Source organism: Plecotus auritus (assembly GCF_963455305.1).
Source record: "Plecotus auritus genome assembly, chromosome: 7".
NCBI classification, from domain to species: domain Eukaryota; kingdom Metazoa; phylum Chordata; class Mammalia; order Chiroptera; family Vespertilionidae; genus Plecotus; species Plecotus auritus.
Window position 1 is genome coordinate 95,419,765 of NC_137774.1, and position 25,049 is coordinate 95,444,813.

At 39.8% G+C, this 25,049-nt stretch overlaps 1 protein-coding gene across 4 annotated transcripts in view; it reads right to left on the minus strand.

Annotated features, from left to right (window-relative positions):
• LOC308254933 (long-chain fatty acid transport protein 6-like) overlaps positions 1 to 5,233 on the minus strand; it is a 60,626-nt gene extending 55,393 nt beyond the window's left edge. For 3 of the 4 annotated variants that reach the window (XM_080681544.1, XM_080681545.1, XM_080681546.1), the window contains exon 1: positions 4,018 to 5,233. In XM_080681544.1, coding sequence (XP_080537670.1) covers positions 4,018 to 4,498 — 481 coding nt within the window. In that variant the 5' untranslated portion in view covers positions 4,499 to 5,233. The remainder of the gene's footprint in view (positions 1 to 4,017) is intronic. The other variant, XM_080681547.1, reaches the window with a different exon arrangement.
• Between the last annotated feature and the right edge of the window lie 19,816 nt (positions 5,234 to 25,049).

Sequence of the window (25,049 nt, forward strand, 5' to 3'; positions counted from 1 at the left end):
GATGACAACCTTGGCAGCGGGCATTACTAGCAATAATAATCAGAGTTGAAATATTGGGGGAAAGGAGTAGGTTTAATCTAAGATTATTTAATTTTCTCTAAATACTGAAATTTTGCAATGAAATTTAAAATGCTACTTGACACATCTTCTAAACCAAATTACACAGATATAAAACTTTTTTTGCAAGTATTTTTAAAAAAATATATTTTATTGATTTTTTACAGAGAGAAAGGGAGAGGGATAGAAAGCTAGAAACATCAATGAGAGAGAAACATCGTTCAGCTGCTTCCTGCACACCCCCTACTGGGGATGTGCCCGCAAACAAGGTACATGCCCTTGGCTGGAATCAAACCCGTGACTCTTCAGTCTGCAGGCCGACACTCTATCCACTGAGCCAAACTGGTCAGAGCTTTGCAAGTATTTTTGAGTCTTCTATGAAAAGAAAGGAATTCTAATTTTATAAACATTTGATTGTTTTCTAGTTATCTGTGTATTAAAAACCCGATGTCTTAATATTTGCAACTTTTGCTTTACTATTTTTACATAAATGGAATGCATATATTTTTCATAGCTATATCCTAAGGGGATTGACAGCCATAGAAACCTCTGGACTATACAGACAGCAGATCTTACATTGGAGAGCAGGTTTTGCGTATTTGCTCTGAAACTTACTAAGTTGTGTCATCTTAGTCACCTAGGTGAATTTCTTTCCCTCTCCAAAATATACTTCTGCATCTGCCTCACAGAATCACTGGGAGTGCCTTTTACAGAATCAGCCTCGAGTAAATGCCAACAGTTGATATTTTTGTTAATGATAATAATAACAAAAGTAAATACATTTTCAGAATTTAGCACAAACAGAGGCTCAACAAATATTCATTGCCTGGATGAATGAAAGACCTAACAAAGAACTTTGAGGTACATATGAACATTCAGTGACTTTTTTACTTACAATTTTTGTTAATAAATTGTCCCTCTGCTGTCTATTTGGTAACTGAACAAGCTTTTTCCTTTGGCTTGTTCCTGGAGACAGAATTACTAGACACCTGCCATGACTGAAACTTTACCTATCACCATGAACATTACCTGGCCTGTCAGTAAAACCTTTTTGAAACTAGTTCTATAATACTAAAAAATAAAACTTTGCTAAGACATGTCAAAGTAAAGTGTTTAAGGTCCTATTCCAAACAAATTCCTTCCTAGTCTTTCTTATAGCTAACACCAAATTAGGTTGTAGCAGCAAAATCCAAATGAGATCCCTTATCAAAAGCTTGGATGACTCCATAATAATAACAGCAATTATTCAGTTCACTGAGGATCTAGTTAGTACATACCAGGCACTCAGCTATCCACTTTACAAAAACTATGTCATTTACTTTTCAGAATAACACTGTGAAGTAGATAGTATTATCACCATCAACTAAGCAAATGAGCCCAGGGCAGCTAATCTTTTTTTTTAAAATATATTTTTATTGATTTCAGAGAGGAAGGAAGAGGGAGAGAGAGACAGAAACATCAATGATGAGAGAGAATCATTGATCGGCTGCCTCCTGCACGCCCCCTACAGGGGACCAGGCCCGCAACACAGGTATGTGCCCTTGACCGAAATGGAACCCAGGAACTTTCAGTCCACAGGCCGTCGCTCTATCCACTGAGCCAATCCGGCTAGGGCCAGGGCAGCTAATCTCATCTTTGCTCACACAGCTAAGAAGTGACAGACCATAAATGAAATCCAAGTCTGGCTTATCTCAGTCTAAACCACTTGATTGGTCTTTCTACCTTCATATACTTACTCTCCCTGGAGATACAATGACTTAACTGTTCATCTCAATCAGAAATATCCAATGATAATCTAAGACTGCTGAAATTTATTCTAAAATCTATATGTATACATTGTTCACTGATTACACTCAAGATGCCAAGAATACAGTATTTTTAGGGTAAAAGTTTCAAATACAGAAAGTGACTGTAACCTAAGCTATGTCTTAAAAAAACATTGTATAACTAATCAAAATAGAATTGTCCCATCTTTGAAAAACTTGTAATTTATATATTTTGAAGGTATGCTAAAAAGAACTGTTAGTAAAATTTAAGGTTGATTTCTCCAGCTACCTTCTTATTGAACAAATTGACTAAATGGTTCTTTCTAAAAACTCCAGCATCCCAAAGTGGCTTTGATATCTAAAAAATAAAATCAGTTATTGGCAAGCAAAAGAAAAGCAGGCACATGTAAAACTGAAAAATTAATTGGTCCTAATTACGCAACAACCCAGTCAACAGCAAAGCTTGAATACTCCACTTTGAGAGGTAACCAGGCCTATGCATGTTAAAAGGCCCTCAGGAGATGCTATGAGATATTTCTCAGGTTGGCCTTAACATCATGGCTTCATAAATCTTTTCAGAGATACTGTTTTGCTTTTCTAAAGAGAATTTATGGCTTTATCAATTTTTAGCATAATTTGAGGTTTAGATTTGCTCCAGAACCTGCAATCTAGATTAGAATGATACATAATATGGGAAGTGGAATACATCAGAGTATATCCAGAAATGAACTGTGATTTCTTTTTCCTGCTGCACTCCCATTATCAGTTGTCCCTGCACAAGTGGTAAACGTTGTTTCACCATGTTATCAAAATTGTGTGACTCATTTATACTACTTACTGCTACAGTTCAGAGAATAGTATCATTTTTCATAGTTTGATTTTTCTTTATCATGCAACCCATCTTTAATAATTAGGCATTCAACCAAGACCTTTCTTCTTAGATTAGTGTCAACATGTACCGGTATATCCAAAGCCTGAATCCAAAGGGAGGGGAAAGAAGGTTAGAACTTACTGAAAGCAAGCAAGCAAGCAAGCAAGCTGTGGTACATTTACACAATGGAATACAATTCGGTTGTTAAAAAGAGGGAGATCTAACCCTTTGCAACAGCATGGATGGACCTGGAGAAAATGATAAGCTAAGTGAAATAAACCCAAGAGAGACAAGTACCATATGATTTCACTCATATGTGGAATCTAATGAACAAAATAAAGTAACAAATAGAAAAAGACTCATAAAGAACAAACTGACAGCTGTCAGAGGGCAGGGAAGTTTCCGGGCTGGATGAAAAGGTTAAGGGGTTAAACAAACAAACAAAAAACTCACAGTCACCAATAATAGTACAATTATTAACAGAGGAAAAGAGAGGTGGGGGAGGTGGAAGAGCATAAAGGGGTGGAGAAATAAATGGTGATGGGAGGAAACTTGATTTGGGGTGGTGAACACATAAACAATATACAGATGATGTATTATAGACTTGTACACCTGAAATCTATATAATTTTATTAACCAATGTTGCCTCAATAAATTCAATAAAAAAAATTGTGCTTGCTATTTTTCTAAAAAAAAAAAAAAGAAAAAGAAATGATATATAGATGGGGGTAGGGGAAGAGAGAAAGAGGTCTTAGAGTCTGCCAAGAACCCGCCCACTAGCTGGGAGGTGGGTGCCCAACCTTGCTAGGCAAATCCTAGCTTGCAGGCCGTGCAAAATAAGAGTAGACATGAAGATAGGAATTCATGCACCTCAGATTAAAAATATTTGTTCTGCGAATATAGTTAACCTTGACAATGTTACTATTAGAGACAGGTAGGTATTCCACAATGAAATCAAGATACCTTTACTACTCATCAAATACATTTTTCAGATCTGATCAAATCTAGAACTGACTGAGTTCTAAGTCTCTGTGCTTTTGTACTCAATGAATCTATACTAAATAGCAGTAAAATTGCCCTCTTCTCAAAATAGAAGCAGAGATTTCATAAGTTTTCCGAAACTGTCTTGTTATTTACTAATCTACAACAGAGTAAGTGGGAGACGAAGGCATTAAACCACCAGAGGTAGAATTGTAAAATTCTTTTGTAACATGCAAACTTCATCACACACCCAAAGTACTAGTTGTGCACTGTTCTAACAAAAAAAGGGGGATGGCGTAGAGAACAGGGAGGGCTGACATTCTGCAGCAGAGGACACCCTACCTGCGCCCACCACCAGGGCCCGAGGCTCACAGCTGCGGATGCAATGCAGGAGGGAGTTGGACCGAATGTTGGAGTTGAGGAAGGCCACCACGCAGCCCAGCTTGGCCAGGCCAAACCACACGTGGACAAAGTCGGGCTCATTGCTCATCAGCAGAGCCACAGTGTCCCCCTTTTCCAGCCTGGAATGGTTCAGGAAGACGTGGGCCACTCTGCTGCTCCTTTTGTCCACATCCTCATAGGTATAGATGTCTCCCTCATACACGATGAAGGGTTTCTGGGGCTGCTTCCTGGCATGGCTCAAAAATATATCCAGGACAGTGACCAGCTCCCCTTTCCGACGGTACAGCTCTATCCGAATTCGACAGCGTATCACCTTCAGCAGGAACCAGAAGTCCTTCCAGAAGTAAGGGAACAGGAGTTTCTGCAGGAAGTGCAGTAAGACTATTCCCGCTCCTAGTCCTGATACCCACGGCAGGAGCATGGGGGCCACAGGGCCAGGAGGCCGCTCTGATCCCAGTCCTGACAGTGTCCTTCTCTTCCAGGCCAGTCCTCAGCGCTCAGGACTGGTACCTGCAGTTCTCACCAGCCTTTGAGGGGTGGGGGCGGGCGTGGAGCTTCTGAAACAGAGAAGTTTGCAAAGAGAAGCTTGCACAGAGGGGATACCCGGAATAAGGCTTGAGACACCTGGTGGCTGGGTAGAGAGCGCTGGATTCAGGCGAAATTAACGCAGGCAGCCACCAGGGGCCTCGGAGTCTAGGAGTCCAACCCCGCCCCCTCGCCTTGGCAGCCCGGCGGCGGTTCTCCCGCACGTTCCAGCCCGCTCCTCCTGCGGCTGACCCTGAGCAAGCCCCACCTCAGGAGAGGGGAGTCCAGGAGCCAATGCTCTCCTCGGAGTAGTTCTTCCAGCGACTGCGACTTGGAGGCTGAATTGGAACCTGGAGAAACTGGGGTGGCGACAGCTGAGAAATCAGAGGCTTCTGTCCAGACACGTCAGAATCCGAGGAGGGTTTCGGGACCGCGCCACCGTCCCGCCTGTGACCCCAAGGCCCATGGGATCCCGGCTCTGGAGCGCCTCCTTTGCTGCGCTCAGAACTCCCCTCGGACGCACCGGGTCTGGGCGACCTGCTCCGAAGTCAGTGCTGCTGGAAGGAGGTGTCTCTGTTCCCGGCCGCAGCTCCCCTCCCAGTAACCTTGGGGGCTGGTTTATTTCTGCTCTGAACTGCGGTGGGGGTGTCGTCCGCCTGCCTCCCGCCTCCTGGCTCCGGGCCAACCCCAGCTCCTCCTTGCCTCCGGGCTGGCAGGGAACAGGACAGTCCCATGGAGGGCAGGGCAGGGATGCCAGAGGACTTGACAAAGGATCGAGGAGAACCAGGCTGCTGGGGGACAATTACAGAAAACAAAAAGAGAGGGAGGAAGAGAGGGATGAGGGAGGGAGGGAGGGAGGAAGGAAGGGAGGGGGAGAGAGAGAGAGAGAGAGAGAGAGAGAGAGAGAGAGAGAGAGAGAGAGAGAGAGAGATGAATGGGGCAGTCAAGGAATATTTGAATTCTTTGTTCATAAACCACCACAAAGTTGGTTTGTTCTACAAAACGTATTTCTGAAAACATATTAATAGGTTGGTATTGACATTTATTTTGGAATTCAATGCTTACAGTGCCCTAGACAGTGCTTTTCACAAAAATTCCAAATTGATGTGGTAGCTTCAGTCCATATGGATATCATATTTTTTAAAATGTATAAAATACTGACTATTCTCTGTCCTTAAAAATAAGATAACACTTTAAAGTTAGATCATTTAAAAAATTCTCAGACTTCAAACTAAGGATTCTAAAAGGGGTAGAAGGAGGTGGAGAGGGAACAGGTAATTGCAAAGAATAACAGCAAAATGTTGTACAATGATGAAATTTTACCGAAGACAAAAAAACAGGCATTTAATTATACACTGTTTTCCTTGCAGACACTCATCCCAGCTCTCTGCTTTTAAGATTAATTGTGCCTATTGAAATGATGAAGCACTGTCTCACATTATCAGCTTCTGCTTCTTCTGTCTTATGTTTTGCAACTGGGTTCTAGCTAACCTCAGATTTTCTAATAAAGGAAGAGCTGGTAACTCCAAAGACAGATGTCTGAAAGTGATTACTTACAGTCACAATGAAGAGCCCACAAGACACTCTTCAAGCCCTTTTGTGTAGATGAAGAAAACACTTTCTAAATTTGCAATTCAGAAAGATCTTTTCAGTTAAAAGAAAAGTGATAGCATCAAGTAGTTCACAGATACAGCTTGAAAAGCATATTTGAAGTTCTCTCCTTTTCACTCCTAGGCCTAGTCTTGTGGCAAGGACCATAGGCCAGATATAGAAGGTCACCAGGAAAAAAGCCCCAGGTGCTTAGCAACTGGCAAAACGAGGAAAACAAGGACTGTGCCTTGTTTTCTTCCCCTAGCATATTGCTGGTCATGTGGTTCTGTCCCTCCCCTGACTTTTTTTCTCTAGACATGTTCCTAGTCATGTAGTAGACCCGCCTAGAGGGGGAACAAGGGGTCCAGAGAATAGCCCTTAAGCATTAAGCTCCCCGAACAATGAGGTTCTAACCCACATCGAATACATCTAGGCCTCAGTTGTGTTTCAGCTCTAGGCCCAGATAAGCAGCAAAACCAGACAAGTGATGCCAGAGCTGACCTCAGGACCAGCTGTGGTAACTAATGACCCCCAATCAGTGAAGACCACGATACTGAAAGGATACACCTGGAAAGCTGAGATCTATTGAGACCATCTCCTGGGATGCCCCCTAAAACCTCAACCTTAAAAGCCCTTCAGACTGAGGACCCAGTTCGTGCTCTCTCTCTCTCTCTGGAGCATGCCCATGCCTTTCCCCTCCCTCTCATCTTCCCTCCCAAGGCCTTTACCTTCCTTTCTCCTAAGCTCCTAGGACCCTTCTTTTGCCTCTGTAATTTGTTTCCTGAATCGATTTCTTCTGTACTCACTTCTACCTCTGGCTTTCTAAATAAACTTTCTCTTATAGTTTGAGTCTTGGCTCTGAATTCTTTCCTAGCCAGAACTCAAGCACCAAGGTCCAGTCTAACACCTAGTGGCATTCTAGCTGCCAACAGTCTGCTTCAGTCACCTTTTAGAAAACATTTGAAGCAGAGAATGGAATATGGAACAGCTGGTCTCAGACATTAGCTTTACAATACCAGTCTGTCCTCCTCTAGTGGAAGAAAATGAGTAAAGAAACACGATTTCCATCTTTTTATTTTGTTAAATTAGAAACAGTAGGCACACATTAAAACAATTACTATCTACTGTCACCACTGTTTCATAAAGGGAGGTCTTATTTCAACATTAAAAAGAAGGAAGGGCATAACATTATAATAAAGGACCATATTTCAAAATAAATAAAATTAATTTCATGAAAAACTCATTGTATTGCACTTACTTTTCTTATCATGTTCCTGCTAACACTACCCCAGGGCATGGAACTAAATTTTCATCAATTACTAATGTGAGTCGAAATATATATTTGGAACCATAAATGTGAGACAATTTGACTTATTGGGAAAACTACAAGTCTATGTTGCCAAAATTTATATTTACCAAGAACAACTTTGTGTCTGAAATCTTACTATGAAGGAAGGAATCTGAAAATCTTGGGATGTGTGCATTGTGTGCATTCCTGCATCAACCCATGTATCTGTTCCTATTTTTTTCCAGAAATTTTGTATTCACTTTCAAATAGTGCCAAACACAACTGAGTAAATAGATATAATTATTAATTACAATTTTCAATTATTGCAAAATGGGGGATAGACAATAAGCTAGTTACAACTTAGTAAATTTTTCATTTAACTAAAATAAGGAGAAGTAACAACATGCAAATAGTCTAGACATTTGTTAACATTACTTTTGATCAGGGACAATGCAGTGGTTCTTAGGTTCCTCTTTAGAAAATGTAGAAATTTTGTGTTTTTAATGTTATTTGAAAATATTGTGACCATGAAGATCAATGCAAAAAGAAAATATATCTACCCTTTTCCCATTTCTGATTTGAGTTTTCTCTCGAATACAGTCCTAATTCCCTCTGAACCCTCAGTTCTGTTGAAGATTAACTGTTCAGTGAGTAGATCAAAGTAAGACTGAACGAATTGTATCGTATGATAGATCCTGACTTGTCTTATGCCCATAGGATTTTACCACTGTAACTTGATAATTCTGACTTTATACAAACACATTACTTGTGTGCAGAAGAACTCTGGTGAAATTCTACGGCAGTCACATTTCGGAATATGGGAGGTTTGGGTAAGAAGGAAGATATTCAGAAAGGACCCAAATGATGCTATGTTGGTACCAATACATGATGACAAGTGTGTACAATGGGCCAAGAAGCCATGAGAACCTAGACCACAGCTGGCATTTCAGGAAGGGGATAAGGGTGGAATGGATATGTGAGGGAGTAAATAGCTCTAAAAATGAGGGTCAGATGCTCAATGTAAGACTCATCTACTTTATAATTCTGTCCAGGAACAGAGTCGTGTTCAGGTTTTAATCACTATTTTAGTCTCTGATCATAGCTTGGTTTTTGATGGGAAGCTTACTTCTCCTACAATCGGTTTGCATTAATGAGCAATCATTACCCAGAATATTATTCCTCACAAGGACTCATGAAGCAAACTCAACATTAAAGATAAGGGCTGCTGTTAGAGGGTAGGGAGGAGTTAACATTACTACATGTCTTAGACACATCAAACACTCTTGAAATATAAAAATTTTATAGTACCAATAAGTGATCCCATAATAATAGTCTTGGGAACAATTCTCAAACAAATTATATATTTAACTATCATTTTTGCCATAGACTAAAAACTATGTCCAGAAATTTATGCCAATCAGGCTTCTGACAAGAAGACATTTTACACATATATTTTATTCATGGATTTAAAACAGCTTTCTTATCTCCAGATACTTCTGTTTATGAAACTTCCCCTTCCTCAGTGTTGATGAAATGTAATATTTGGAAAAGATCTTTATATAAAGTTTTATCACTGACTCCGAGTCCTCAGGGTAGCTTCATTTCTATTTTATAAGTCACCTACATGAAAACAGGTCACCTGATCATCAGTGAGATAAATCAAAGAAACTGATAACTTTTATTAGGCATTAACAATATTCCAAATATGGCAGTGAATTGGTTCCATGGGCGCCTACTTGTACATGTCTTATGAGGCCTAAGATTTAGTCTTATTTCTTGTGTATCTCATTTCTTGACACATCATGCAAGTTTACAATATTTAAAATTAAATTTTCCCCTCAATGGCTTTATTATGATAATTATTTCCCCCTTTGGGGTCAGACAGTCCAGTGCTTGCTGCTGGGGTCCAGTCGATCGGGACTGAGTGAGATGAGCCGGACATGCTCTGGAGCCCTCTCTCAACCCCTCCCCGGCTGGCCAACCTCCTGCATCCCTCCCCAACCCCAATCATGCACTGGTGGGGTCCCTCAGCCTGGCCTGCGCCCTCTCTCTCACAATCTGAGACCCCTCAGGGGATGTCAGAGAGCCAATTTCGGCCTGATCCCCGCAGGCCAGGCTGAGGGACCCCACTGGTGCATGAATTCATGAAGACATTTCCTTGTTAAAGATAACAGGGCAGTGGTCTTGTTGAGTGTCCTACTTCTGCATTGGTCTGATTGCTTACCTATGTTCTCCTTTGTTAAAAAAGAAACAACAGGCCAAAATGGAGTCACTTTTGCTAAGCTATATCACCAAATCAAAATTTAATAACTCACTTAATTGCAGTTACAGATTCTCCTAGGAGTGGACTTTTAAAGCAAACAATATGGAATTTTCTGATCAACAGTAGTAAAGTAATCTGCCTGATGAGACTTTCTGCCTTCCCCTAAGACAGTGGTTGGCAAACTCATTAGTCAACAGAGAGGCAAACCGCGGCTCGCGAGCCGCATGTGGCTTGCGAGCCTCAGTTTGCTGACCACTGCCCTAAGAGGAGCATCCTTGTCTGAAATACTCCACTTTTCTAACTTCTTAATTCCACATTCTTTCTGTCTATAAAATCCTTCCTTTTGTACAACTCACCTGAGCACCCTTCTAGTTGCTAGCTGGGAGGCAGCCCCATTTATAAATTGCTTAATAGAGCTAATTAGATCTTTATGTTTTCTCAGTTGAATTTAGTTTTTTAACACCATGAACACGTTAGTTTTCCCCCTGTATTTCATGTAAAGTGATAATTAGACCTGAAGATTTGATGAAACTCTGGTTAAAACATTTTTTGGCAAGAATACTTCATAGGTGATGGTGTATACTTTATGTTGTATTACATCAAGATAAACAGAATATCTATTTGTTGTGCATTAGACAACTAATTTCACTACTGATCACAGATCATCATTGATGATGAAACAAACTTTGAGGTGTACACTGATCTGCACCTTGCTTTTTTCACCTAATATATCCTGGTGATCACAATCTGTCATTATGCAGAGATCCTCCTCATTTTTTTAAAGATTGCATATACTTCATTGTGTGATATAACTTAACTCATGTCTACTGATGGGATTGTTTTCAATCTTTTGCCATTACAAATAGTATTACAATTAATGAGTTTGTGCACATGGTATATACCTTTGCCAGTGCAACTTTAGGATAGCTTCCTAGAAATGGGATTTCCAAGGATTTAAAAAGAAGAAAAAAAGGTTGAAGGTAGGTAAATCAGATAGAAAGCCATAGCCAACAAGGCCCACATTCTCCAGGTGCATATATCTTAGGGATCCGTGAAGGAGTAAGTTATACAGCTCTCACCTCTCCGTAATCATTCTACTTGAACCTTCCAATAAATAAAAGAGAGGTTTTTTGGCTGATGCTCAGGGACCAAACTAAAACCCTAGGATAATGTCTGTCTAATGCTTTTCCCCCCTTCTTTGAAGACTTAAGCCCTGGCCTCCACCATTTCCTCCTATTATTTGCTCATAGGATGCAGACTGCTTGCAACTCTCTCTTTACCATCCTGAGTACCAAGAGTAAAAGATTAGGTTATATGGCATGATAAGCACGTATTCACATAACCACAATGGTCGGTTGTAGAATCAAGTAGAATGGGAGAGATCTAAGCCCATTTCAAGGATACTGTTTAATCAGCAAAACACCAAGGGATCCAGCCTGCCCTATTTTAGCAAAAAGCACCTACTGGGAGATCAATGAGTAATGCTACCTGATACTGGAAGGACCCTCAGTCCACATGGGAGAAACTATCATTGCTGGGACCCACTCTGTGTTTCTCCACTAGAAGTGATGCCAGCTCTAACATCCGCGGTTGGCATATCTCAGACTTTCAACTTCTGTAGCTGGCCACCCCCTACTACTCATACGCTTGACTGATCCTTACATTAGCAATGTGTCAAAGGTCAATATGATGAGTGACAAATTCACCAAAATTTAATTAATTAAAGGAGAATTTGCTGAACTACTGATAATTTGTTTAACATTTTAGGGTTTTTTGTTTGTGTTTTTCCATCTTATTCTATTGGTACCAACATCTCAGGCTTGCCTTGTACCACCCAGGAGCCATCAGACAAATACTGGAATATGTGTAAAATAATCAATTCAGCATGGCTGTTACTAGAGGGCAGGGAAGGGGCAGACCCAACTGCAGAAGCAGGGAAACATTTTGTTTCAATCTACAAAATTTCAGTGTCCCAGCAGTGACATTTCTCATGCACATGGGCTGAGGGTCCTTTCATTCCAACACTGAATATATAACAGGAAGGTCCACACAGGGTCAAGTGTAGATGGTAGAGCAAGGGAAGATGTAGGAGGAGGCAGGTACCTACCTCATTTTGCAAAATGGGAACTTTCCAAATAGTGTAATATTTTTCTTCCCAGGCACAATGCTTGGTCTATTTCCTCACGCTGCATTCGGAGAAAGGTGGAGTAATTTACAGATTACTGGAGATTCATTATGGAACTAGAATAAGAAAGGGATTGACAAGTCTTAATGAGTATTTTTTCCCCCTTAAAGTTTCTTAATAATTTGAAAATGCATTTGAGGGTTATAAGATGGGTTTAACAGATTTTAGAAAATAGAATAAAAAGGATTAGAATACATAAATTAATTCTTTATATGTTATTGCTAGGAATTATGATTTATTTTATTTATTTTTTAATATATTTTTAAATTGATTTCAGAGAGGAAGGGAGAGGGTGAGAGAGAGAAACATCAATGATGAGAGAGAATCATTGATTGGCTGCCTCCTGCACACCTTCTACTGGGGATTGAGCTTGCAACCCGGGCATGTGCCCTTGACCAGAATTGAACCCAGGACCCTTTAGTCCACAGGCTGATGCTATATCCACTGGGCCAAACTGGCTAGGGCAGGAATTATGATTTATTTAAAGCAATAGGCTAAGGCAAACCTACCCATTTACTATACCACTTGCTTCAGCAGACCCCCTTCTGCTTTTAGGTTATTTTCCAATGTGCTGTCATGAATTATTTGGCTTCTGTGCAGGCTTAGTTTTGGAAAACTTAGACTGCATGCTTGTTCACTGAACAAGAAATAGAGATTCAACAACCTGCATATGCAGAAACTACTACTACGGAGGCATTCACAGTAGTATATGGGTTCTTTTTGTTTGTTTAAATTTCACAGTGTGGGGGGCCCAGAACACATCACTCCAAGATGTGCCTCTGTAGTAGCAGACTGTTTTGAGCTCAACGCAACTTTAACCACAGGCTCAAGAGAAACTTCTGCCCCATCCCACCTCCCTGAAATATCTAAAAGAATGTGAACTAGAAGCCTTTGCCATAAGAGATTATCAGAGATAACCTCTTTTGACCTATCCATTGGGCAAGACAAACTTCTATTTACTAAAGGTCTGCTCTTCTTATTGTCCTGCAATGACCTTTTCAAGCCCCAAAGGCACCTTACCTCATCCCTAGGTCAGAATATCTTATATACCCACTAGAGGCCCGGTGCATGAAATTTGTGCACTGGGCAGGGTGGTCCCTCAGCCCGGCCTGTGCCCTCTCACAGTCCAAGAGCCCCACCATTGATTGCCCCAAAGAGGTAGGCCCTGCCCACCCAGCCAGGGCTCTGCGATGGATTGTCCCTGTAGAGGGAGGTCCCACCCACCCGCCACATCACTGCTGTGGGGTAGCCTGGGCCTCCCTCTTTGGGGCGATCATGGAGCCCCTCGATTGCTTGATCACCCCATGGGCCAGTGGCCTGAGCCTCCCTCTGCAGGGTGATCATGTGATAGATCGTGCCCCGCAGAGGAACGCCCCGCCCACCCGCTGCAGCCTGCAGGTCGGTTGCCTGGGCCTCCCTCTTTGGGAGATCATGGAGCCCCCCGATTGATCAACTGCCCTGCTGGCTGGTGGCCTGGGCCTCCTTCTGCAGGGAAATCATGGGGTGATAGCTGGGCCCCCAACCAATCGCATCGCACCCGCCTTGGCTGGCCTAGTGCCAGTGGGTGTCATAGCGTGTCATCCAGAACTGCTGTTCGGTTGTTTGGTCAATTTGCATATTATGCTTTTATTATTATAGATGTTTCCTTTCTAACCTCTCCTGCATGTGGGGTCTCTAACTCTCTCATGTATGTGGGGTTTCCATACATATGGTTATTTTCTCTTGCTAATCTGTCTCATGTCTATTTGATTATTTGACATGCCAGAAGGTCCTTGAGGGTAGAGGAAAGTTTGTTCCACTGCAACAACAAGGTAAATAACTCAGAATTAGCTCATGTATATATGAATGTATGCATGTATGTATATTCTTTTATTCTCTATAATCTAATAAAATATTATTAGTCTCTTTTAAGTGTTCTTTATGTGACTAAGAGTTTCTTGTGTAAATATCTTATTTTTAAACAACTTTATTGAAGATTAATATATTTAAATGTATATATTTAAAGTATGCAATTTAATGTTCTTATATATGTACATACCTATGAAATCATCACCACAATCAAGATAATTTACCCATTATTCTCAAATTATCCTCACTTCAAAATCCCTCCTTCCTGTCACTTCACACATTGTATTCACATAGCTTAGAAACAGGCATAGAGTCATCACGTTTACACATGTGTGTTAATCCAGTGCAGATTTGGTAGGCTGGTGACATTTGGGTATGAATTTAAAAGTTTTCAACAAATATACATTAGATTTTGTACACAAAGATTTAGTCTGAAGTCTCTTGTGCAATGAGAATGGTTGAAATGTCAAAACATAATGCTCCAAAGGGGAAAGCAACAATGGAGTTTAATGAATTAGCTCCTGCCTCTTTTTACTTGGATATGCCTTGTTCCAACCCTTTTGACTAGAACTGTACCGAAATTGAGGTGCCATCTGCATGAATCAACCAGGAGAATTTATACTAGCCATCTAGCCTTTGACAGGGGGGGCAGGGGGAGGAAATAAAGTGGATCTCAGAGTCTACTGACAAAAAAAATTATATATATATATTCAGATGACTGCTCATGGGTATATATCTATATCTACTCACATATATCCAGGACTGGCCTCTTGCATGTGAAAGGTCTGATTTAAAAAGGGGCCACATATTAAACTATACAAGCTTGGAGAGGCCTGCAGGGAAGGTTTTGCAAACTCAGAAACCAAAAATGACCACAAAGGATGGTCTGAACATAAAACTTCCTAACAAAAAAAGCGAGTGATGGTGAATAGTCAGGTCCTAGACCTGTGGCTTCGTTGACAAAGGTCAATCTTTACCTTAACTAAACCTGTTTATTGTCTTTTTGCATCTAAGACGACACACCTTTGAAATGTCAGTGTAATCACCTTTCCCAGCCCCTCCAGGGGACACCCAATGCACCAGAGCACAGAACCCCTCATGGTTGCCTTGTTCCCTGAATACCATCTCTGTGTGCTATAAATGTTAATTATAAAGTATCCAGGACCCACCAATGTAAAGGAAGTATGTGTCTCTCCATTTTACTTTGTATCCAATACCAAATATTTCCCCCAGCTTTGCTTTCTCCTGCCCTCTTAATCTACCACCAATGGACTTCCTATATCTCCTTTGATTCTAATGTATTAAATAAGCTGCAAAACTGTCATTCTCCAGAGCATTTTCTCAATCAACTGAGATTTGGCTTCCTGGCAATTGTCATTAGTTCGGTTCAAATTTACTTCTACGACTTTTTCTAGGCTGGGCATTCTTTCATTGACAAAGGCTATCTCAGGGAGTGACCATTATGGCTTGCATTATTACCCAATGCTGCAACTAGGGCTCCCTTCCACTTCATTGCCGATGGCTGCTTTCCTTTTCTCCCCACAGAATCTTGGTCTTTTGGTCCCCTCACCCCACCCCAGCGTTTTAGACTGTAAGAGAGAAATAATGCGGAAGCTAGCTGACAAACTCCTAGATGGGTTCTTCCTCTACTTACTGTCTCATGAGCTAGCCACATTCTCCACCTCCCAATCAAACTTTCACCTCTCAGAGTTCCCCACCCTTCTCTTCACTGGAATTCTAATACATTTTTGTAAGAAATTGCCAAGATAGTCTTTTGCATAAAGCAGAGAACAAATCCCTAATGTTTAATTAAACCAGAGGGAATTTGGTTGTGATTGACTGCAAACAAGAGAAACTAGCTTACACTATGCAGATTGAAACAAAAAGGGAATTGCCAGAAAGGCTGGAGAATCAGACACAGGCAGAGCAAGAATCAAAGGAGGCTGGGTGTTGGCTAAACTACACCACCAAACACCATGTGGATGCAGACACTGCTACTGGGTGCAGCATCTGGCACCCTAGTCCACCTGGCACTAAACAGAATGCAATGTTGCACCATGGTGATTATGGCCAATAGTAATTTATGCTGCCAGGTGAATTCTTGTTCCAGGCCAAAGGCCTGGAAAGTTGTACTCATCCCTCACTTTTAGGGGCTAGGGAAGGAGGGCATTTGGACAGTGGAGATTTTGTAGCAGGAAATGACCCTTGTCTCCCCAAGTATTGTGTGGTGGAGAATATTCCAAATATAGGAAGGAGCTTCAACACCTAAACAGCCCAAGTAAATTAAATGTTCAGTACTGCGATAGTTTTGAGAGGACTTGAAATTTTGTGAATTTTCCATTATTTTTTAGTTTCAAGTTGTTGTGTTTTTTGTTTTACTTTTATTATTAAAATTTTTTAACTTTCTAATAAGGGTTCTTCAAATGGTGGAATGAGACCTGTAAATCAGATGTGAAATCAATTAAGTGAGCTGTGACTAATATTTTTTTAACTAGAAGCCCGATGCACAAAGATTCATGCTAGAATGGGCTTTCCTTTCCCTGGCTGCCGGCACTGCCTTTCCACTCCGGCCCCTTTCTGCTCAGGCCCCGGAGCCACCTCTTTCCACTCCGGCCCCTCCTTCCCATGCTGCCAGAGGCCCTGAGAGACCAGGAGTGGGGCAGAACGCCTGTGTCCCGCCCCTGTCACTCAGTGGCTGAGTATGCAAATTAACCGCCATCTTTGTTGGGTTAATTTGCATATCACTCCTGATTGGCTGGTGGTGTGGCAGAGGTACTGTCAATTTACATGTTTGTCTATTATTAGGTAAGGTAGAATAGAATTGAGTAAAAATGATGAATATACATATCACATAATATGATGAGTTTTGTTCCATAAAACTTTTGTTTCAGTTATATAAAGTAAGTATATATATTTATTTAATTACAATGTAAACTGCTTTTATTACTATGGGTCATAGTTTTAAAAATCTTGAAAACCACTTTGATTCAGGGTCTTGGAGACGAGAGAATAACTTTAGTCTTTCATGACAATGGCCTGGAAGAGGAGACAAACTATGGGAAAGATGGGACATGTCAGGGTAGCAGAATTGGGAATTTGTGGACCACTCCTAGGGCCCTACAAGAAATGTAATGCAAAAGCAAGGACCTCGAAGGACTCCTCACTCTCTTACTATTGTCCTTTACACAAGCCCCACATGGCTGGACCTCTTTACCAGGTTCCAATAATTATTCCAAGTGATAGAGGAGAAAGTGTTGGAAAGGATTACAGCATTGGGACACGGTTCCTAACTTCCCAAGTTAGAATCTGTTATGAATTTCCCCAGAGAGAGCTTGGAGCACAAAGCTAGAGTCTGTATTATTATTTCTGCTATACTTAAGCACATTGTGGGTTATGTAAGCTACATGTATAACATCATTTCTATAGGAAATATGTTCAATTTCTAAAGAACTGACAAACTTTATAATGATTTGGTAACTTCCTCCAATAGTTCTAAATAGAAGTGGGGGCTGTCATGTGGACAATAGAGGAAGTATCTCTCAGTATAAACATATGAACAGGCACTAGAAGCTATGTAGAAATTGCTTTGTCATTATTTTCATAATGCAAAAAGTAAAAAAGAGTTTATAAAGTTTAATTTGGCATTTGTACAAATTTCAGTAAGATTAGACATTTTTAATGTCCTATTTTGTCATTGCTCATTTTCAAGTCTCTTTAAAACAGAGTTATCCTTAACTTGAAGATATTGAGGGCCAGCCTGTTTTCCCTTTTCATGGGGGAAAATATCATGATACTATCACATTGACATTTCTGTGTACCACGCTAAAGCCATCTACTCTTTGAACTGGAGGATGCACTGAATTATATAATTTATCTGCTGATTAAACATTGTTCTGTAACTCAGACTTGCATGGCATGATGTGATTCTCAGGACATGAAACTACAAAGAGAATCATTCCCAAGAATGCAGACACATTTTCTCTTTCAGAGCACTAGACTGTAAACTTCTAGAGCAGTGGTTCTCAACCTTTTTAATGCTGCAACCCTTTAATACAGTTCCTCATGTTGTGGTGACCCCCAACCATAAAATTATTTTCATTGCTACTTCATAACTGTAATTTTGCTACTGTTAATGAATCATAATGTAAATATCTGTGTTTTCCGGTGGTCTTAGGCGACCCACAGGTTGAGAACAGCTGCTGTAGAGCCTAAGAGCTCAACACACAACTGACACTCAACAAGTCAGTTTTGAATGTGATAGCCATGTTTCTCTCCAACACTTACTATTATGTGTTTTATCAATTAATAATCATGAAAATAGGTTTTGTCACTGTTTATACTTTGCAATTGAGGAAACTGAAAGTCATTAAATAATTGCTCAAATTCACACAGCTCATGAGAGGTCAATCTGGGATCCTAATCAAGTACTTTGACTCAAGAAGAGTCCATACCAACTACCTGTCTTGATATTGAAGTATTGTTGGAAGGAAAGAGGACCACAAGGATTATTGCCAAAGGCTTTACAGAACTGATCAGAATGAGAATATAAGTAAAATTATTAAACAATCCACTAGAGTGCTATTTCTTTTGCTAGAGTAACTTTCTTCTCTGCCTCCCTTGAGTGAAACTCTTTAGGGCCTGTTGTATTAGGGTCTGTTTCAGCTGTATAGATCAAAATATACCTGAATAATAGGGACTTGCAAATAAAGAGTTTATTTTATTCTCATGTAAAAAAAAACAAAACCCTGGCGGTAGGAAGTTCACCCTGTTTTTATCAGAAAACCCAGTTCATCAAAGTGAATCACTCATCACTTTCTATAAGCTCTGCACTTTCCTCTCCCCATGCTTGTGGTTGGCATGTAATCCCCACCTGAAGAATATCTTTCCTCTCATTAAAATCTAGTTACTAATATCCTTCCTTCTTGAAGCATTCCCTGACACCCCTAAACCTCAATAGCACTTGCTTGTGTGCTGGTTATAGCATTGTATAATCATTAAAAGCATATCATTTGTGGTAAGAAAAACACCAGCTGTAATCCTATTCTGGTATGGACTGAAATCTCAAGTGAACTATTAGCCTCTCTAAAAGTAGAAATAATATACTGACCTCACATGGCTTAAATGAAGATTAAACAAAATAATGCATTCAAAGTACTGACATGTAAGAAATGGTCACTATTAGTTTAATATTTTTATCTTTGATTTTCCTACAGTCTTATACTAAATGTCTTATATAAAAAACATATTTATTTTAATATTTTATTTTTTTAAATAAATCTTAATTGTTCAGATTATTATAGTTGTTCCTCTTTTTTCCCCCCATAGCTCCCCTCCACCTGGTTCCCACCCCACCCCCTCCCCTTCCTGCCCCCCTCCACTGTCCTCGTCCATAGGTGTACGATTTTTGTCCAGTCTCTTCCCGCACCCCTCACACCCCCTTCTGCAGGAGAATTGTTAGTCCACTCCCTTTCTATGCCCCTGATTCTATTCTATTCACCAGTGTATTCTGTTCATCAGATTTTCCATTCACTTGATTTTTAGATTCACTTGTTGATAGATATGTATTTGTTGTCACTTGGTTGTTCATAATTTTTATCTTTACCTTTTTCTTCTACTTCCTCTTCTTAAAGAATACCCTTCAGCATTTCATATAATACTGGTTTGGTGGTGATGAACTTCTTTAGCCTTTTCTTATCTGTGAAGCTCTTTATCTGATCTTCAATTCTAAATGAGAGCTTTGCTGGGTAGAGTAATCTTGGTTGTAGGTTCTTGCTATTCGTCACTTTGAATATTTCTTGCCACTCCCGTCTGGCCTGCATAGTTTCTGTTGAGAAATCAGCTGACAGTCGTATGGGTACTCCCTTGTAGGTAACTAACTGGTTTTTCTTGCTGCTTTTAATATTCTCTGTTTGTCTTTTGCCCTTGGCATTTTAATTATGATATGTTTTGGTGTGGTCCTCTTTGGATTCCTTTTGTTTGGGGTTCTGTGTGCTTCCTGGACTTGTAAGTCTATTTCTTTCACCAGGTAGAGGAAGTTTTCTGTCATTATTTCTTCAAATAGGTTTTCAGTATCTTGCTCTCTCTCTTCTTCTGGCACCCCTATAATTCGGATGTTGGTACGCTTGAAGTTGTCCCAGAGGCTCCTTGCACTATCTTCAAATTTTTGGATTCTTTTTTCTTTTTGCTTTTCCGGCTGAGTGTTTTTTGCTTCTTTGTATTTCAAATCTTTGATTTGATTCTTGCGTTCCTCTAGTCTGCTATTGGGTCTCTGTATATTATTCTTTATTTCACTCAGTGTATGTTTAATTTCTAATTGGTCCTTTTTCATATCCTTGAGGGTCTCACTATATTTCTTGAAGGTTTCTAGAAGATTCTTGAAAAACCTTATAACTGGTTTTGAACTCTATATCCAGTCATTTGCCTTCCTCCATTTCTGTCATTTGTGATCTGTTTCTTTGTCTCTTCATTTTGGCTGCTTTCCTGAGTTGATAGAGTGGCTTTGCGTGCTAGGTTTCCAATACGGCCCAGTGGTTCAGCCTCCCCAGTTACCTGAGGTGGACACTCTTGGTGCACCCCTTTGTGGGCTGTGTTCACAGTCTTGTTGTAGTTAAGCCTTGATTGTTGTTGGTATCACTGGGAGGAATTGACCTCCAGGCCAATTGGCTGTGAGGACCAGTTGTGTCTACAATGGGAGAACTTCTGTGCTGCAGACACCCTTATTGGGCAAGACGTGCTTCAGTGGGGCTTTGGCGCTCACTGAGTCTGCCCCCTAAGTGTGTCTCTTATGGATATGAAGAGTTGTAATCTGGATGGTCTCACTCTGACCACTGGGTACAATGGCTCTTGGCTCTCCAAGGAGGTGCAAAGTCAGCCACTGCCTGAGGCCACCCAACAGGAGCTACAGAGAGATTTGCAGATTCCTCCTCTTTGTCTGGGGTTTGGAGGTGCCCAGATGAGGCCCAGCTGTGAAGCAATGCAAGCTGCTGTGGAGCCGTGGGCCTTCTTTTGTAAGCTCTGGGGCCCTCTGACCCAGCTGCAGTTTGTTAGGTTTTAGATTGCAAAAGGCCAGGCCATTCATATGCAAAAGCCTCTGGGTACAGCTTGGGTGGGGTTGTAAATTGGGTGGGGTGGGGTCTCAGGGAATCACCAGGGTGGAGAAAACTGCAAAGGCTGCCTGTCAGCCCTGCCCTGAAGAGGCCCCTGGGTCTTTGTGTCTTGCAGCAGGAACAACGATCGCTGCAAGCACCTCTGAGAGAAAGCCGTCCTCGCGTTCCAGCCCGATGCCAGACAGTCCTGTTTCTCTTCGTATGAGTCTGGGTCCCCAGAGTCTCACCCAGAACTGGAGTTCAGAGCAGTTGGGAGCTTGTATTTCCCTCCCAATTGAAAAAGACAACAGCTTACCCAGTTGCCAGCCCCTTTCGAGCACACCTACGTACCTCCACACTTCCACACCTTCTCACCTTCTATCAGACTCAATGCGCTTTTCTCTTTCCTTCTAGTTGTAGAGTTTCCACTCAGCCAGCCTTCCCATGGTTCTGGATGATATTCATTTTGTCTTTTAGTTGCAGTTTTGATGTGGTTGTGCGCAGCAACAAGTTCAGGTGTTTACCTATGTTGCCTTCTTGGTTGTCCTACCCAGATATTTATAAAGTGATCAACTTTGTGCCTAGCGCTATTCTTGGCTTTACAGATGCAGCTGTGAATAACAAAACCAGGTCTTTGCTTCTGTGAGCAACATTCAGGGTTAGGATGATAAAGTATAAGTAAATAAATATCAGATTTTGATTGATTTTATTCAGAATATTAAAATTGGTGATGTTCAGAGAGGGAATGGATAATTGCTTTAGATTGGTGGTTAGGGAAATCTCTCCTGAGAGGGGTCATTCTAGCTCTGACTAAAATACCCCCACTACCACCAAACCAAACCAAACATACCAACACAACACTTTCTATAAATGCAATCTATAATATGTAGTCCTTTAGATCTGGCTTCTTTAACGAGGCACACTCTTTTCAAGATTCATGTTGTAAAAAGTATGAGTACTTCATTTCTTTTATTGCTGAATAATATTCCATAATATAGATATACTGTATTTTATCAGTTGATGGACATTTGGGTTGTTTCCACTTCTTGGCTATTATAGATGCTGCTGCTATGAACATTCACATACACAATTTTGTGTGGACACATGTTTTCATTCTTATTGGGTATATAACTAGGAATAAAATTTCTAGATTATATGGTAACTATATTTTAATATTTTGAGGAAATACCAAACTGTTTCTCAAAGTATTTTTCAAATTTCACATTCCCACAATCAGGGTATGAGAGTTCCAATTTCTCCACATACTCACTAATAATTGTAAACATCTATGGACCCAATATAGGAGAACATAAATGCATAAAGCAAATATTAACAAACATAAAGAAAGGGATTGACAGTAGTATAGTCATTCTAGGGGACTTGAACATCCCATTGACATCAATGAATAGATCACCTGGACAGAAAATAACAAGCTATAATGAGAGACAAAGAAAGATCCAGCAATTCCACTTCTGGGTTTTATGCGAAGAAATGCAAAACATTAATTTAAAAAGACATATACATCCTTATGTTCACTGCAGTATTATTTACATAGTCAACCTAAGTGCCCATTAATAGACAAATGGATAAAGAAGGTGGCACATATATACAATGGAATATTATTCAGCCATAAAAAGAATGAAATCTTGCCATTGGCAACAACATGGATGGATCTTGAGGGCATTATGCTAAGTGAAATAAGTCAGACATATGCTTTCACATATGCTTTTATTTATATGTGGAATCTAAAAAACAAAATATATGAACAAACAAAACAGAAACAAAAACTCATAGATACAGTGAACATTTTGATGGTTGCCAGATGGGTAGAGGTTTGAGGGATGGGTGAAAAAGGGGAAAAGGATTAAGGTGTGCAAATTGCCAGTTATAAAAATAGTCGTAGGAACATAAAATACAGCGTAGAAAATATAGATAATAACATTGTAATAACAATGTATGTATGGTGTCAGATGGGTGATAACTTCATAAGTTATATAAATGACTAATCACTATGTTGTACACTTGAAACTAATACAGGGTGGGGCGAAAGTAGGCTTAGAGTTGTGAGTACTTGAAACACAGTTTATTCTTGTATTATTATTTATTAATTCTTGTATTAGTTTCCATATGAACAAATGTAAACCCACTTTTGCCCTTCCCTGTATAATACTGTCAACTGAATTGAAAAATTAAAAAAAAAATTAAAAAAAAAATCTAACATGTGAAGGACTAATACGTCTCTCCAACATTCTCTGCTAAATGATCTTGAATGAGTCATACATTTCTCTGTTATCAGAGTCATAAACTGTGTTCAATTTGATATATGCTTTTAGAATCTTTAGACATTTAACAGAATTATTTGTAGTTTAAATGATTTATCATCTAGGACAGATTTTCATTTCATTTCTAACCACCAAGTTATAGATTCAGATATGATATGCCCCACACAGCATGGGTCTCACAAAATGTTCCCTCATGAGTCCCAGCAGTTATATGGCTTCACCATATTTTAGATGCCACTAAAATGGAAATACATCTGCTCTATGGATCATCAGTAAAAATTGCTGGTGAGTGCTTTGTTGATGTGGTTAATGAGAATGACATATTCATTTGCATTTAAGCATGACCTAGGTTTTCTTTCTTAAAAGTTGGTGAGATGGAAAATAAGATTCTAGAATTCTGCATCTTGAAATGAGCAAGTTCATACTGGAGGAGCTATGGAGCTAAGATAAATTATAAGCAAGTTAATTTTTTATTGTAGTTTGCATAAAAATAGGGTATTAGCAAATAAGAAGACTGTATGATGGCCAGAATATACTGTTAACATGTGATTCAAATTTAATAAGAACAGAAATATGCATGATATTTGAAACATTGCTCAAATAAAATCAAGCCGTCCTGGTCCTAGTTTTTATGGAACATCACCTTAATATTAATGGTAAGTTATTATCTTAAATTGTAAGGGTAATATATATATATATATATATATATATATATATATATATATATATTCAATTTTCTTAAATCTCCACTTGAACATTTTCAACAAATCTAAATTTCAAGTGATTTCTCCTCTTCAAACCATCAACACTGATTGAGGGAAAACTGTCATTGAGGACTTTCAGTTAATCTATAATGTTTCAGAAGACATCTGTCTTATGATTGTCTTCTTATGCATTAATATGCAAAATTAATATGAACAACAGCAAAAATTTAACACCAAGAAGAGCCTAGGGAATTGAGTAATATAGAATACAATAGTTAGAAAAACAATCAGACACCTTTATTATTAATTATATCTTTGAGCCCTCCCCATTATCTCTATGTCAAGAGCACCTTTCAATGTCCTCTATCATGTAGGCTAGGTTTTGCTGTAAGGCAAATTAAAATTTAACCCAAGATTTAAAAGAAACCTTCTATTCATATTTACAACTAGCTAGGCATTACAGATTTTATCTTTTATAAAAAATATTTTTAATTGATTTCATAGAGGAAAGGAGAGGTAGAGAGAGATAGAAACATCAGTGATGAGAAGGAATCATCGATCAGCTGCCTTCTGCATGCTCCCTACTGGGGCTCGAGCCCACAACCCAGGCATATGCCCTGACTGGGAATCAAACTGTGACCTCCTGGTTCATAGGTTGATGCTTAACCTCTGAGCCATGCCGGCTGGGCAGGCATTACAGATTTTAAATAAAACATATGAACCCTTTTCCGTGAGCAAAGATACTTCAAATTCATCTTTTGAATGACATTTAGTGCTTTTTGATTTGTTGGACATGGATATTTCTTCTAGCTGTCTATTGCCCCTCTTTATGACTAATGCCTATTTCTACATACCTCAATTTCTAATTACACATACCGTGTTTCCCCAAAAATAAGACAGTGTCTTATATTAATTTTTGCCCCCAAAGACACGCTAGGTCTTATTTTCAGGGGATGTCTTATTTTTCCATGAAGAAGGAAAAATACGGTACACATTTATTGTTAAATGAAAATAAAGGAAATTTCTTACCTGTATACGGTATGGTAGTACGGTAGTTGTCAACACAAACCAGACAAACTGTGAATCCTACAGTATCAAGAATTTACTCGGGGGAGAAACCAAGATGGCGGCATAGGTAAGCACCTAAACTGCTGCCTCGCACAACAATTTCAAAACTACAACTAAAAGACAGAACGGACACC